Source organism: Orycteropus afer, unplaced genomic scaffold, assembly GCF_000298275.1.
Source record: "Orycteropus afer afer isolate SDZICR_OR568_19922 unplaced genomic scaffold, OryAfe1.0 scaffold00019, whole genome shotgun sequence".
NCBI lineage: Eukaryota > Metazoa > Chordata > Mammalia > Tubulidentata > Orycteropodidae > Orycteropus > Orycteropus afer.
Genome location: NW_006921606.1, coordinates 19,410,595 through 19,425,510, shown reverse-complemented (window position 1 = coordinate 19,425,510; position 14,916 = coordinate 19,410,595). Strand labels below are relative to the sequence as shown.

General features: G+C 41.3%; 1 protein-coding gene across 1 annotated transcript in view; it reads left to right on the top strand.

Moving 5' to 3' along the window:
* Window positions 1-8,417: 8,417 nt before the first annotated feature.
* Window positions 8,418-14,916, top strand: part of CHD2 (chromodomain helicase DNA binding protein 2) — a 215,195-nt gene continuing 208,696 nt past the window's right edge. Inside the window, exons 1-2 of the mRNA XM_042783579.1 lie at window positions 8,418-8,470; window positions 9,278-9,509. Of these exons, the coding sequence (XP_042639513.1) occupies window positions 8,418-8,470; window positions 9,278-9,509 (285 nt within the window). The remainder of the gene's footprint in view (window positions 8,471-9,277; window positions 9,510-14,916) is intronic.

Here is a 14,916-nt window from a genome sequence, read left to right as displayed (position 1 = left end):
CTCACCAGTCAGTTTTATAAAATGTTACCAGTAATCTTCCCAGATCATCTGCCTCACTCAGGCCCCAGAGGGAAATACTAGTTTGAATTTGGAGTTTATCTTTTCTTGGGTTTGATGTTCATAGTTATCTTTTTTCCCCCCTCAACCTTATTCAAATTAATAATCCACGAAGGTACTAAATAACTTGTTCATCTCCTAGAATAAAGTACTCTTGGTAATTTGATGATTCAAATGCATTTATAGGAAGACTAGGCAACCTACTTCCGTAAAGATTTACCTCCTTGGAAATCCAATGGGAGTCGCCATGAGTTGGAATTGACTTGATGGCAGTAGGTTTGGTTTATGCACAGGTATGTGCTCATAGAAATATGAGCTGTTTTTTATTTTCATTTTTATTGTGATTTGGTTGAAAGTTTACAGAGCAAATTCATTTTCCATATAGCAATTCATACACATTTTGTCTCATGACATGGACTGCAACGCAATAATGCAGCACACTGCCGTGGATTCGGATCCAACTCAGTGACCCCTCCTTGGGTTTCTGAGGTGGTATCACTATGGAAGTAGTTTGCCAAACCTTTCTTCCAAAGAGTGACTGGTGGGTTTGAACTGCCAGCTTTCTGGTTAGCAGTCAAATGCCTTAGGCACTGCCACCAAAGCTCCTGACATCGATTGCAGTTCCCCACAATATAACAACTTTTTTCTCAGTTCTTTCTTGTGGTTAACCTCTTTGTTGTATCCTGCTCTCTCATGTACTCCCACCCCTAGAGCTGTCTCCCTGTGTAGACACTGCCCTTCTATTCTCCCACCATCGCTCCAAGTAGTGTATCTACTTGATGTAAAATATTCAGCCCAGATGCCTGTCTGTTATTTGGCTAGAAGCCACAGGAGTGAGTTCAATTCCAGCCCCGAAGGGCACCTAGGGTCCATAGTCTCAGGAGTCTCACTAGGCTCCATCAGACCAGCAAACCTGATCTCTCTTTTTTTTTTAAACGATTTTGAGTTTTGTTCCACATTGTTCTCCCACTCTTATCCAGCATCTCCTGCACAGATTCCCGTCCAGGTGGTTGACAGTGGTAGCCAGGCACCATCTGGTTCTTTCAGTTTCATGGTCAAATAGACTGAGGATCACATGGTTTATCATTCCTTTGGACTAATTGTTTCCATGTGTCTTTGGTTTTCTTCATTCTTCATTATTCTGGAAGAGGAGAGACCCATTGTTGGCATCTAGATGGCTGTTTGCAAGCTTTAAGATCCCAGTCAGTACTCAACCAAAGTAGGATGTAGAACAATGTTCTTATGTAGTATGCTATGAATATGGCTGTATTACTATATGCATTGTTAACATTTCTAGGATTCAGTCTACACAAACACAGAAATATACATCTACACAAGAAGACATGTACAAGAACAAGTTACAGTTTTATTGGCTACAGTGAATGGTTTGGTAATAACCTAGTCTACTGAGAAATAGAAATGGAGTGTATCAAAGATATTTCTAGCTTATTAGTGATAGTGTACAATTTGAAAATAACCTAAATGTCCATTAGTAGAGAAAAGTTTAAATAAAGTGTAGAATATTCATACTATGAAGTAGTTCATGGGAGTGAGATATCCATACATATGCAAATACTCTGACATGGGAAATTGCCATCATCTACAGCAATTCCTGCTTTGCAGTTCAGAACACCAAAAGGATTTCTATTTAGCTAGACCTTTAGTTATCTTCAGCAGATTGATGCTACTCTTTTGGTAGTTGGAAACTTTTTGTTTTTTTCATTGGAATGTTGTATATGGGAGTGTGTGGATGATGCTATGGTTCTGTGATAATTTTGGTTGGTGGTGATTACCAAAATATGAATTCATCCTTAAACTCTTGTCTAGAGTCAAACATTATAGTTAGTTGAAAAACTGAATCAGTCATTTCAAGAGGTAGACAGATTGCAAAGTCAATAAATAACGTATCCCTGTCCACTTTCTTCTCTAGTTAACTAGGCATGGGGAACGTTGAAGATGATAGGCTTGGCTCTCAAGTCTTTTGGGGAAGAGGTTCACAAGTGACTAAATTATAGCAGGATAGGACAAAGGAGAGGGGGAGGTAGATGTCCATAGCTGTGGCTTTGGCTTTAAGTCTTCTAGACCAATGTGTGTCACTGCTAAAAATGAGGAGAGCTAGTGGAGTATAGTGGTAGGCATCCAGATTCTGAAATTAGACTACTTGTTTTCAGCTCCCACTAGTATTAACTGCTAAGAAAGATGTCAGCATTATAGAAATATCTAATAGGCCCCAAGCTTAGAGAGGGTAGGAGAATGCAAAGGATGCTTTCCTAGAAAAGGTGATACCTAAAGCATCAAGAGTTTGGTATTTAGACCGACAAGTGTAGGGATTTGGAGGTGAGCAATACTAGGTTTTACTCTGAGCTGTACAAGTGGTTCAGTATTGCTAGAGCAATGAGTGTGAGAAGAGTAGAAAAATGGCATGCTGAGATTGGATATTACCAGTGATCATGCCAGGAGTGGCTGCTGGGTTGGGATAGTAGTAGCACCCTCATTTTTTCAGGCCTCTCCAAGCATATAGCTGTCTCTGTGTAAATGTATCATTCAGATACATCTAATACCACTTCCAAATAGACTACCCTTTCTAAATTTCTTACTAATAAGGAAACTCTGGAGCTGTCCCTATGACTTTACATATATGAGCAAGTGGTGGAGGCAAAATATTAAGTTCCAGCTAGTGCCAAGAACTGTATAGTATTGATTTGCTAATGAGTGTCATTTAGAGAGAGGTTGGTGTTGGAAGGGAAATCTGATTTTTTATTTTATTTTTGTTATTGAGGATATACACAGAAGAACATAGACTAATTCAATTTCTATGTGTATATAATTGTATATAATTCAGTGACATTGATTCTTCAAGTTGTATGACCATTCTCATTCACCTTCTTTGAGTTGTTCTTCCCCATTCCATTAGCAAATTGCTTCCTAAGGTACCTGTCTAAACTTTCAAGGCAGACATTCTCTACCAGTTAAGCTAAACTATTGTTTGATTCTAAGAAGAGTTCAGGGGACTTTTTTTTTCTTAATGGTGTAGTGCCTAAGACATCTAACTGCTAACCAGAAGGCTAGCGGTTCAAACCCACCAGCTACTCCTTAGAAGGTTGGGCAATCTACTTCTGTAGTGATACTGCCTGGGAAACCCAAGGAAGGGGTCACTATGAGTCAGATCCGACTTGACGGCGGTGAGTTATATATATTTTCCTCTATATTAGGTGAAAGTTTATACAACAAATTAGATTCCCATTCAGCAATTCATAACACAAATTGTTCTGTCACATTCCCCATAAGTGTCAGCATGCCCCATTTCCATCCATCCAGTTGCCCCTCCTTGCCTTCTCATCTTTTCTCTTGTGTAACCATTGACTGTTTGGGCTCCTGTAGTTGATTGTTTAAAGGAGCTCATTCCTCATGGGTATTATTGCTTATTTTATAGGCCAATCTATTTGGCTAAAAGGTGACTTCCAGTAGTGGCCTTAGTTCCAAGGTAAAAGGATATCTTAGGACAGTAGTCTTGGAGGTTGCTCTTGTCTCCATCAGTCCAGTAAGGTTGACCTTTTTGTGACTTTGAGTTGTGTTCTATATTTTTATATTCTAACTGAAACCTTGGTGTTCCTTGGTCAGAATGGTTGGTGATGGTAGCCAGGCACCATCTTATTCTTCTGGTCTCAGTTTAGAAGAGGCTGTGGACCATTAGCCCTGTGGATTAATTTCTTCCTCGAACCTTTGATTTCCGCCACTGCTCCAGATGGGAAAAGACAAATAGTTGTATCTTAGATGGCTGCTTGCAAGCTGTGAAGACCCCAGACACTACTCACCAAACTAGGCTGTAGAACATTATAAACTATGTTGTCAGTTGACTTAGTTGTCCCATGTGACTATGATCCTGAGCCTTTAAACCCCAGTAAATAAATACTCCAAGGTGTTGGGATATGTCTAGGAAGTATCCATAAAGGAGCTCTGGTGCTGCAGTGGTTAAAGCATTAGACTGCTAACCAAAAGGTTGACGGTTCAAACCCACCAGCTGATCCATGGGAGTAAGATGAGGCAATCTACTGGGGTAAAGATTTACAGCCTTCGAAACCCACTGGAGATCACTATGAGTCAGAATCAACTCCATGGCAGCAGGAGGAAGTATCCATAACTGTACCTTGGGATATTTTTGGCTTAATGTTTGTTTAAGCCTCAGGGCAGTAGTTTCAGGGCATAGATGACCCTAGCTTCTATGAATCCAGAAAGTTTTGATTTCCTGAGAATTTCTAATTCTATTCTGCATTTCCCCCCTTTTGATCAGGAGTCTTCTGTACAATCTTTGATAAAAAATTTTAATAGTGGTAGCCTGCACCATCTAGTTCTGGTCTCTTGGCACAGAGGACAGTTGTTCAAGGAGGCAGAGTCACACACTCTATTTCCTTATATTCCTGACTCTCCTCCCTCTGTTGCTACAGGGAAATCTGTTGATTGAGTAAGGATTTGGCATTTGTAGGGTTGCTTTTATTGCAAGCATTTGATAATCTCGAGACCCCGTGGGAGAGGGAACAGATAAGAGGATAGTATAGACTAAAAGATGCTTGAGATTTTGCCTGAGATGATCTAGGACTGGAACTCTCAAGCTATGGATGCCAGACCCTACACATTTTACTATACCACTCAGCCTGGCTTTCTTTTTCTTCTCTTGGCTGGTGACTACTTTCTGATTGGTCATAGGTGTCGACTAAGTGATGACAAGATACTCGGTAAAGGTCACAGAATCTAATTATAATGAGACCTTTAAAGTGTTGTGTCATTTGCTATGGGGATGCCTGTGTGTTGTTTTTGGGCATCATATAGTGGGGATAAGACTTACTGAGTCTCTAAAGTTTTAGACCTTCATGGTGAAATAGAACAGGCTCTTGAGTCAGACTTGTGTTGGAAGGAATCTTTGGCCTCCTCTCTCTGGCTCGTGCACTTCCTAGTTTTGTCATTAGCCAAATTACTTAAAATACCTGTTTTCTCATCCCTCAGATGGGGATGATCATGCTTAGTAGGGTTGTTATGGGAAATACTGGGGAAAAAAAAACAACCATATAAAGTACTTAGCATAATTCCATGTACCTATTAGGTTATCAGGCAATTTATAAATGTTTTTTTCTTTTTGTCTCCCCTTCCCAAGGTTAAAGCTCCTCCTCTGCTGTTTTTTCCACCTCCTGGCTTCATCCTAGCTTGCAGTCCTGTGTTCTATAATGTGCTTATTGTGGATCACAGGAGATAACCTGTACTGATCCCAGTTTCTAATGTGCAGGCAGTCTCTGTTATGAGTGTGCTTACAACCCATATTTATGAACCTATCCCTGTAAAGCCTATTATATTAAAACTTAGAGATACATACCATGGTTTGTAATAACAAATAGGTGCTACTTTGTAGTGTGCATCAAAACATTATTACTACTACTGTATTATATTAAAGACGTTTTAGTGTATCTGGAAGTGTTTCTTTAATTTTTTTTTAATACTTACATACAGTACAGACCATATATTAAGACAAACATTTGATTAACTAGTGGTAGATATGAACGATACCTAACCATTCTGACTTACGTACAAATTCGACCTAAAGACAGAGTTATGAATGGAACTGGTTTGTAATCTGGGGACTGCTTATACTGTGCATTCATCCTTTGGTTCTGTTTGTCAAGTGATATGGCCTCATTTCCAGGGTGGAAGATAGGATAAAACTCTTTAAGTCCTCAATGCTATGTGCTAAAGGGACTAGAGGCGGCATCTTCTGACTTCCTCTAACTACATAAGAGGAAGACAGAATCACCATCAGAAGCCCAAGGCCTGTTCTTAGGAGGCCAAACATGCCACCACCCTCCAACCCTCCTACTAAGCTAGTCACCAGCTGTCTCTCAGCAATGCGTGTCTCATGTCTGTCTCTCAGCAGCGCATCTCTCTTGGCCAGCTGTCAGAGAGATTCCCCTTCCTGCTTCTAGGAAGACTAATTTTAAGTCTGTCAGAGCGGCAAAACTAACCAATCCCAACATCAGAATTCTGTACATCTGAGAGAGCATGAACTTCTCAGCAGGTTACTTCGTTCTGCTTTAGGTGGTTGACTTTAACAAGCAGCTACTCATTGCTCACGGCAAAATAGGAGTTACAAAGACTGTGGCTAGAAAAGCCATACCATGTAATTTACTACACCACACCGTGTGTCTTTATTTCCTAATTGCTAAACTTGAGGACCTTTCCATTTAGTTAATGTTACTGTAGATTTTGCATCGCCCCTTGCCCTTCCCTTTCTCTGCTTTTCTTCTCTAAGGGAAAAGAGTTTTCAACCCAGGGTTGAGTGAGCTGTCCACCTATTTTGCTGTAGTGTCCACTGAATTTTTAGGTCTTTTCATTTTCAGGTATGGATTGCTTAATGTCCATTAAGGCAGTATCAGACCACGTATAAATCTGACTACATATAAATACATGACCCCATAAGGTTATGAGTTCAGAAATCCCAATCAGAGAATGGAAACCTAATGAGTGGAAACCTAGTGAATTACTTTGCTAAGTACACAGATTCAGTCTGTCTCTTACTAGCTTTCCAGTCCCACTCCCCCTGCCTTGGAGTGGCAGTGGGGGGGGGGGTCCTGTCCAACTGTGCTCACCTCAGGCAGGGACCATGCAGGTGCTGCTAGAGCTACTGCCCCACTCTCTCCTGGTGCCCTTTATGTGATGCCTGGGCCCCCTGCGTGTGATGCCTAAGCCTGAGGCTGTGGTGTTCCTCCTATGGCAGCAGCTGCCTAATGGTCTGGGCTTTGGTGGTGGCAGAAGGAAGAGTAGGAAAGTCAGGGGAGAAGGCAGAGGAAGAGCAGACAGGGTTGTAAGAGTTTAAAGCCTATTAGAAGGAGCCCTGGTGGTACAGGGGTTAAAGTACTCAGCTGATAACCACAAAGTTAGCAGTTTGAACCTACTAGCTTCTCTGTGGGAGAAAATATGATTCCATAAAGATTTATAGCCTTAGAAACCCTATGGATCTGTTCTCTGTTCTATATAGTTGCTATAAGTTGGAATTGACTTGAGGGCAGTGAGTTTGTTTTTAATTTAGGTGGGATGGGGAAGGGAGGCAGGCAGGAAGGAAGGGGGAGGAAGCAAGCAGTGAGGTGGCGGGCTAAATGGCAAGTACATATTGCAGTGGGTAGGGGGCTGAGCAGAGCTCTCAGAGACTGGGCAGTGACCATGCAGCAGTGGAACCAGAATTTTCATGTAATCCTTCAGCCCAGCTGCAGCAGCTCAGGGCCAGGGCCAAACCAGCGATCATCTTGTGTGTCTCCCTCCTGTCTTTATAATACGATGTTTGCACAACATCTAAACTCATTCATGGACATTAAGTGACACACAAGTCTATCTTTATTCCTGCCAGCACACCCCTTACCCTAGACCAGGGGTTGTGTTCTCACTATGAGAGAAGAGGGGTTATTGCCTTCTTTACCCCCAAAGTTGGTATTCTGTCATTCCTCAACCTGTTGTTTCTGTTTTGGCGGTTGTAAGTACATGTCTATATGCGTGCATTGTAGACAGGCTGTGCCTCAAACTTTCAGGCAGCCATTAGACTGGTAGGAATGAGACACACCAATGGCATCAAACATTCTGTGGGTGCTATGCTCATCTCTGATGGAGCTGGATACACGTGACACACAGTGTTGGCAAAGTGAAAGCCACTGTTATTGATAGAAAGCAAACATCAAACAATAACAACCGATTTCCAAAGGAGAATCGTTTGTTGCCCTTCCCCAGATTACCCATGTCCATTCTGAAAGTCACTGGGCAGGTGTGCCATGGTTCAGGTCAGATGCTGTGCTCACATCACCATTGCCTCTGGCTACCACGTGCTGCTGGGAGCCTGCACAACTTCTTTTCTGTTGCTGGGCTTCACTCGGCCTTACTGCTGATGAAAGCCCCCTTTCTGCATAGGATCCCCCAAGCCTTTGTCACTGGACCCTTCTGCCATGTTACCCAGGCCTACAGGGCTCTCTTGGCACCATGTTACCTGGCCTCTCTTGGCTGGGGGGTAGGCATTCAATTCTTGAGTGTGGAATACTTGGGCCTGTATAAGCAAGCATTATATTTCCCTTAGTTCAGCCGGCAAGCCTCCTGCCCAGAAGAATCTGATTCTGTCCTGTTGTAGGAAGACCTTTGCATAGGGTCCTTCAAAGGCAACCCTTACATGGTGCATACTCAGCCTTTGCCTGAAGATGTTCAGCACTTGCACTGTGTGCTTTCCCTCATTGTCTTCAGCATTTGCTCAGTTTTCCAAGTCTAGGAGGTTCTCAGCTCAGAGACCTTGGGTCATTGGTCCAAAGGATGCACTCTGCTCCAAACTGTTCTTAATGATAATGGGGTCCCCTTCAACCTCTCTGAAACTCGCCCTTACAGGCCAAACAGAATGGCAAAACTGACCAATCCCCTTGGTAGGCCACAGTCACTATGTTTGTATAGTCATGTTGTTGTTGTTGGTATGTGCCCTCGTTGGATCTGATTCATAGCGACCCCTCTTTGGGTTTCCAAGGCAGTATCACTACGGAAGTAGATTGCCCAACCTTTCTTCCAAGGAGTGGCTGGTGGGTTTGAACTGCCAGCTTTTTGGTTAGCGGTCAAGTGCCTTAGTCACTACACTACCAGAGCTCCCTGCATAGTCATAGTAAACTTAAATACTTGCAAGAATTTTATATACCTTATTTCCATAGTCCCAGCTAATAATTTTGTGGCAATTAACAAGACTGGGTAGAAAGGCCATATAAAAGCAATTCTACCTACCTAGATTGCTCTTCCCCGAGGAGAGTTTGGAATAAGAAAGGGGTAGGGATGTTTGGAGGCCAAGAACAGTCCTTACTGGATTATTTGAATCAAGTTTTTAACTTGACATTCATACTAGTCTTGAGAGTACCCTTTTGTTTATTTATTTATTTTCTTTTGTTTATTTTTGATGTGAAGTATACTGTGTCACTGCATGAGATTCCAAGGCAGACCCTTTGTGTTAGGGTTTATGTGTATATATGTTTTAAAAAACTTTACTAGATAAGTCTAATTTGCATCTATTTTTGATAACCACTGGTAATTAATTGCAACAAAATTGAATTCTTGTTTGTGTAACAGTGCCATGATTTTGTTTTATCCTGTATTCTGTTTTTGTTTTGAGGGGGGAATGATACTTAACAGATTCTTCAGTATTTTTAAACTGTTTTTAAAAATTTAGTCATTCAGCATCTGAAGAAGCATCGGGTTCAGACTCAGGCAGCCAGTCGGAAAGTGAGCAGGGCAGTGATCCAGGAAGTGGACATGGCAGCGAATCAAATAGCAGTTCTGAATCTTCAGAGAGTCAGTCGGAATCTGAGAGTGAATCGGCAGGTTCCAAATCCCAGCCAGTCCTTCCAGAAGCCAAAGAGAAGCCAGCCTCTAAGAAGGAACGGATAGCCGACGTGAAGAAGGTATCTCTCTGCTTTGCTGTGTAAAACTAAAGTACTTTGTGCTGGGACCAGCTACCAGACTTGTATTTCCCATGGAAAACTCATAGACAGGCAGTCCTCGGGTTACATACATTTGACTTCCATGCCATACAACCTGTAGTTTTGAACCAACCCCTGTAAAGCCTATTATATTAAAAATTGAACGTACATATAGTGGTTCATGATAATGAAAGAGTGCTACTTAGTGACATGCATCAAAACATTGTAATTACTGTATTATGTTAAAGATATTTTAGTGTATCTGCAAATGTTTATGTTTTTATGCATAAAGTACATATATGTACTATCTACTGTGACAAACATTGACTAACATGAGATTCAAACCATACCTAACTGTTCTGTTTTATGTACAAATTCAACTTAAAGACTGACTTGTCTGTAATCTGGAGACTGCCTGTAGTGAAAACTCTTAACCACCTTTTTTTACTTTTCTAGTAATATACAGTTTATGGATATACATGAGGTTGCTTTCTGCTCTACTAATTGATAAAAGTTAGCATAGTGGCTAAAGCACTTGACTGCTAACCAGAAGGCTGGCGGTTCAAACCCACCAGCCACTCCTCGGGAGGAAGGTTGGGCAATCCTACTTCCGTAGTGATACTACCTCGGAAACCCAAGGAGGGGTCGCTATGAGTCGGGGCCGACTCGACGGCACATAACAACAACAACAGTAAGTCAGGGCTTTAAGGAGAATGGAGCTCTGGTAGCACAGCGCCTAAGGCATCTGACTACTAACTAGAGGGTTGGTGGTTCAAACCCACCAGTGACTCTGCGGAAGCAAGACTGGGCAGTCTACTTCTGTAAAGATTTACCACCTCAGAAACCCAATGGGGGTTGCTATGAGTCAGAATCGACTCAACAGCAGTGGGTTTGGTTTGGTTTTGTAAGGAAACTCAGTTATCAAATTTGTAGGGCAAAACGACAGATTTTTAGTTTTGGTCTTTAACTTTTTAAAAAGATGATTAAAATTATATTTTAATTATGTTGAATATCAGGGAGAATCACTGACATTTAGACAAATGTCCTTTTTATTGACTTATAGAATGCAATTATAAAGCTTACTGAAAGAATCATGATATAAGAATAAACATCGTTTTTGTTTTCTGAGTAATGAAAGGGAAATAATTTTTTGGAAAATTTTTTTTATCTTTACCTAGGTGATGTAGATATTCTTTGCTTAACAGAAAAGAGTCTTCCAGCAAAAATTTCAAAAAGGCAAAAATCAATTGAGTAGCTCACTGATGGCCAACCTTTGAAATGCATTCTTTTGGGGAAGAAATTGCTGGGTCTAATTCATCAAAAGATACAAAAGTAATGGTAGTGGGGTTGGAGAAATAAAGAGGAGAAATTTAGGATTTGGTGGTAGATGTGATAAAGTGTGTAAGAAGAGCAAGGAATTTGAAATCACTCCTGAGTTTCAGTGGTATAGCTGATCTTCTAAAATTTCATTTTGAGAGAATTATGTTTGAATCACTGAAATACAAAAGAATGCTGCTTTTAAATTTTAAAATGTCTTAATGAAGTGAAAATGTATATGCTAAAATGTATATGCTAAAGCAATTTTTATTTAAGCCACACTTTTTTTTAATTTAAATATTTTATTGTGATTTGGGTGAAAGTTTATAGAGCAAATTGGTATTCCATTCATCAATTCATATATATTTTGTGACATTGATTACAATCCCCAAAATGTAATAGCACTGTTCCACTTCCTTCCTGCATTTAAGTTTGTATTCATCCTTTTTCCCTATCCCTTCCTGCCTGCTGAGCTTTATCCCTGAGCAAATGGTGCCCTTTTTATCTTGTATTACTGGTGGTTCTAAGGAACCTCTTGGGTGTTATTGGTCACCTTGCCTCTTTATTGTATGGCTGTATTCAGATTTTTAAAATAGTAACACACTACTTGAAATTACCTGCAAGTTCTACAGAATCACTTTGAAGCTGATGTTAAAAAACAAAAGTGCTTTTAACTCTAGAGACAAAATTGGGATTAACCATGTTAAGTTAGTTCTTCTATTCCCAGAATATGGGAACAGAAAACAAAACTTATTTTAAGCATATGCTTTGTGGTAATTGACCCTTAGGAGCTGGCAGGAGATTGGGGGATGATAATGGTATAAAGAAAATTGTCCTTGGTAAGGAGCCCCAGTAGCACATCAGTTAAGTGCTCATCTGCTAACCTGAAAGTTGATAGTTCTAATCCTCCCTATGGGTGTATGGGAGGAAGACCTGGGTGGTCTGCTTCCATAAAGCTTATAGCTAAGGTTAAAGGGGCAAGTATTACTCTGTCAGATGAGGTAGAACATCACTAGGGAAAAGATCTTCAGATACTCAAGTGTTGCTCCTTGGTGCCTGGTCAAGTTTTGGTAGGCTTTTCACTAGAAATAATTTGGTGACTTTTTTCCCAGAAAGGTCCTGCATGTAGTAGTATTGCTTAGGGGTCTTGCCTCGAGTGTCATTAAACTCCGAAATTTACTACCCAGGCATGTAGCACAAGTTCTTGCTCAGCCACTTTAAAGCCCAATGTCTGAGCCTGGTTTTCCCTGTAAGTCCAGACCAGCCAGGTATGTGCTTTCCAGAAGGCTGCAAAACATTTTATAATGAATTATTAGGAACAATTATTCTGAGATATGATGAGCAAAAACAAGTCTAGATGTAACTTTCTTTTTTAGAGTGGAGAATTCTGTTCTTACAGAGATAAGAAGCCAAAGAAAAAATGACTTGCATACTACTATATATATATATACACACACATACATATATATTTTTTTTCCCATTAAATTGTTTTAGAAATTTATTATGACATTAAAGCATTGTTTTGTGGGCTAGTCAATAGAACATGAGAAGAGCATTAGTCCCAGTTATGAAATTGGCTGCACCTAGTCTGCGTATATTTGGGATGTTATAAGATGAGGAATATATACATATCTCTACCATTACATTTTTCCTCTTGAGTCAGAGTCTGAAAATAGGCTGGTTAGGAAACTACTAAATTGTAGTATTGTCATAGCTTATCTAAATCAAAGCAACTTACTATTAATGTACACTTAAGTTAATGAAATTTCATTGAAATCTGGGATCCAGAAGTGTTAACTCCATGACCTTAAGCATTTAAATTCATAAGAAGATCATGAGAAACTAAGAAAGAAAGGAAAGAATTATTGGGACTGAATTTCAAGATAACAGTACAGCTTCAGACTGAAATACTAAAATATACTTTTAAGGTTAAGTGAGCAGTTCCAAAAAGTTAGCTATACTTGGATTAACAAGACCTGGTTGCACAGTGGTTAAGCACTCATCTGCCAACTGAGAGGTTGGCGATTCAAACCCACCAGCTGCTCCATGGGACACCTTTGAGGCAATCTGTTTTCATAAATATTTACATACTTGGAAACCCTAAGGGGCAGGTCTACTCTGTCCTTATAGGGTCACTATGAGTTAGAATAGGAGCTCTGGTAGCATAGTGCCTAAGGCACTTGACTGCTAACCAGAAGGCTGGTGGTTCAAATCCACTAGCCACTCCTCGGAAGAAAGGTTGGGCAATCTACTTCCGTAGTGATACTGCCTTGGCAACCCAAGGAGGGGTCGCTATGAGTTGGGTCCTACTCGAGGCACATAACAACAACAACAGCAACAACATGAGTTAGAATTGACTCAGTGGCAGTGGGTTTGGGTTATATTTGAATTGACCAACTATTTTGGTTACTTAGTGCTATTCTGACAGGAATTCATATCACAAGTGGGATGGCTTTAACAGTTTATTCTCTTACAGTTTGGGAGTCTAGAAGTCTGAGTTCAAAGTGTCAGGCTCTAGGGGCTGAGTGGAAAGTCCCTTGACCTTGGGCTTCAGCTCTGCCTCTTGATCCCCACCCACTGAAGCTGGAGGCTTTTCTTCCTTCAGGCAGCTGCTGGCGGCTAAGGCTGACAAACCCAAGGTCAACAAGTAACAAGGCACAGTTCTGATGTTACCAGACAACACTTCAGGCCATTGATTTAAGTCCATTGAGTCCCAAGATCAGCAGACAACATGGCAGGCTGCTGCACAATGCCTCAGCTACATGCAGGGTCTAAGCATGTCATAAGCTAGAGACCTTCTTCAAAGCTGCTGCTTATATATTAGAAACAGACCACATCTGTAAAGCAGCTAGTCAGCTGCTCCAGTAGATTACACCATAGAGTTAATTACCGGTCTTGCCATAGGGAATAACTATATCCAGCTGCCCAGCTACTCAACTAGGCCTAACAAAGTTGACACAAAACCTTAATTACCACAATTCCATGCCTTGTCAACTTGGCATCTGTACAAATCTTCATTGGCTAACATTTGTAAAGATCTCCTTCATTGGGTGGCTTCCCCTTGGCCTGGTGGGCCTGGTTCCTCTACTTCCTGGGCATGGCAGCCCTGCCCCCTCACTTTTGGGCAGGAGCTGTGGCACCATCCCATTGGTGCACATGAACGAGCAGCCCCACACTCCAGAACCAAGTTGGTGATGGTCTGACTCTCTGAAACCTAGGGGCTGTGGTGGTTCCACCCCCAGAGGCCATGGTCCTACCCTTTGAGCCTGAGGCAGTTCTGCTTCCTGTTTCCTTGGTCTCTCTGCTTCTGCAAATTAATGCCCAGGGGCAACACACTCCTCCAGGAATCTTCCTGCCCAAAGGACGTTTACCTTTCTTGCCCTGTGGGCTGGCTTTCCTGCTACTCCATCTTATGCTGGTCTCTTCTACCAGTTAATGACTGAAGGCAGCCCACTCCTCCAGCAAGCTAACTACTCAATGACATCGAGCTTTCTCCTCCATGGGCTGGTAAGGCTGTCTCTATCTCATGCCAGTCTCTTGGCTCTGCTCCTGCCATCTCATGCTGCATGCTGGGGTCTCGGGTCAAAGACTCACTCCACTCTTGTTTCCACATTTGAGATATATGTCAGAGCAGCACCCCACTTTAAGTACCATATTCTGTTTTGGTTGCTTAGTGCCGCTCTAACAGACATATACCACAAATGGATGGCTTTAATAAACAGGAGTTTATTCTTTTGGAGGCTAGAAGTCTGGACTCAAAGTGCCAAACTCTAGGGGCTGCATGAAAGCCTCTCAACCTTGGGCTTCAGCTCTGCCTCTTGTTCCTGGCCCACTGAAGCTGGAGGCTTTTCTTCACTCAGGCAGCTACTGACTGCTGAGGCTGACAAACCCAAGGTTGACAAGTAAAAAGGCACAGTCCTAGTATTACCAAACTGTGTTAGATTGGGTTCTCTAGAGAAACACAAAAATCCAGCAAAGTATATATATGTATATATATTTATATATATATAGAGAGAGAGAAATTTATCTTAGGAAAATGGCTCACAAGCATATAGAAGCCGACAAGTCCAAG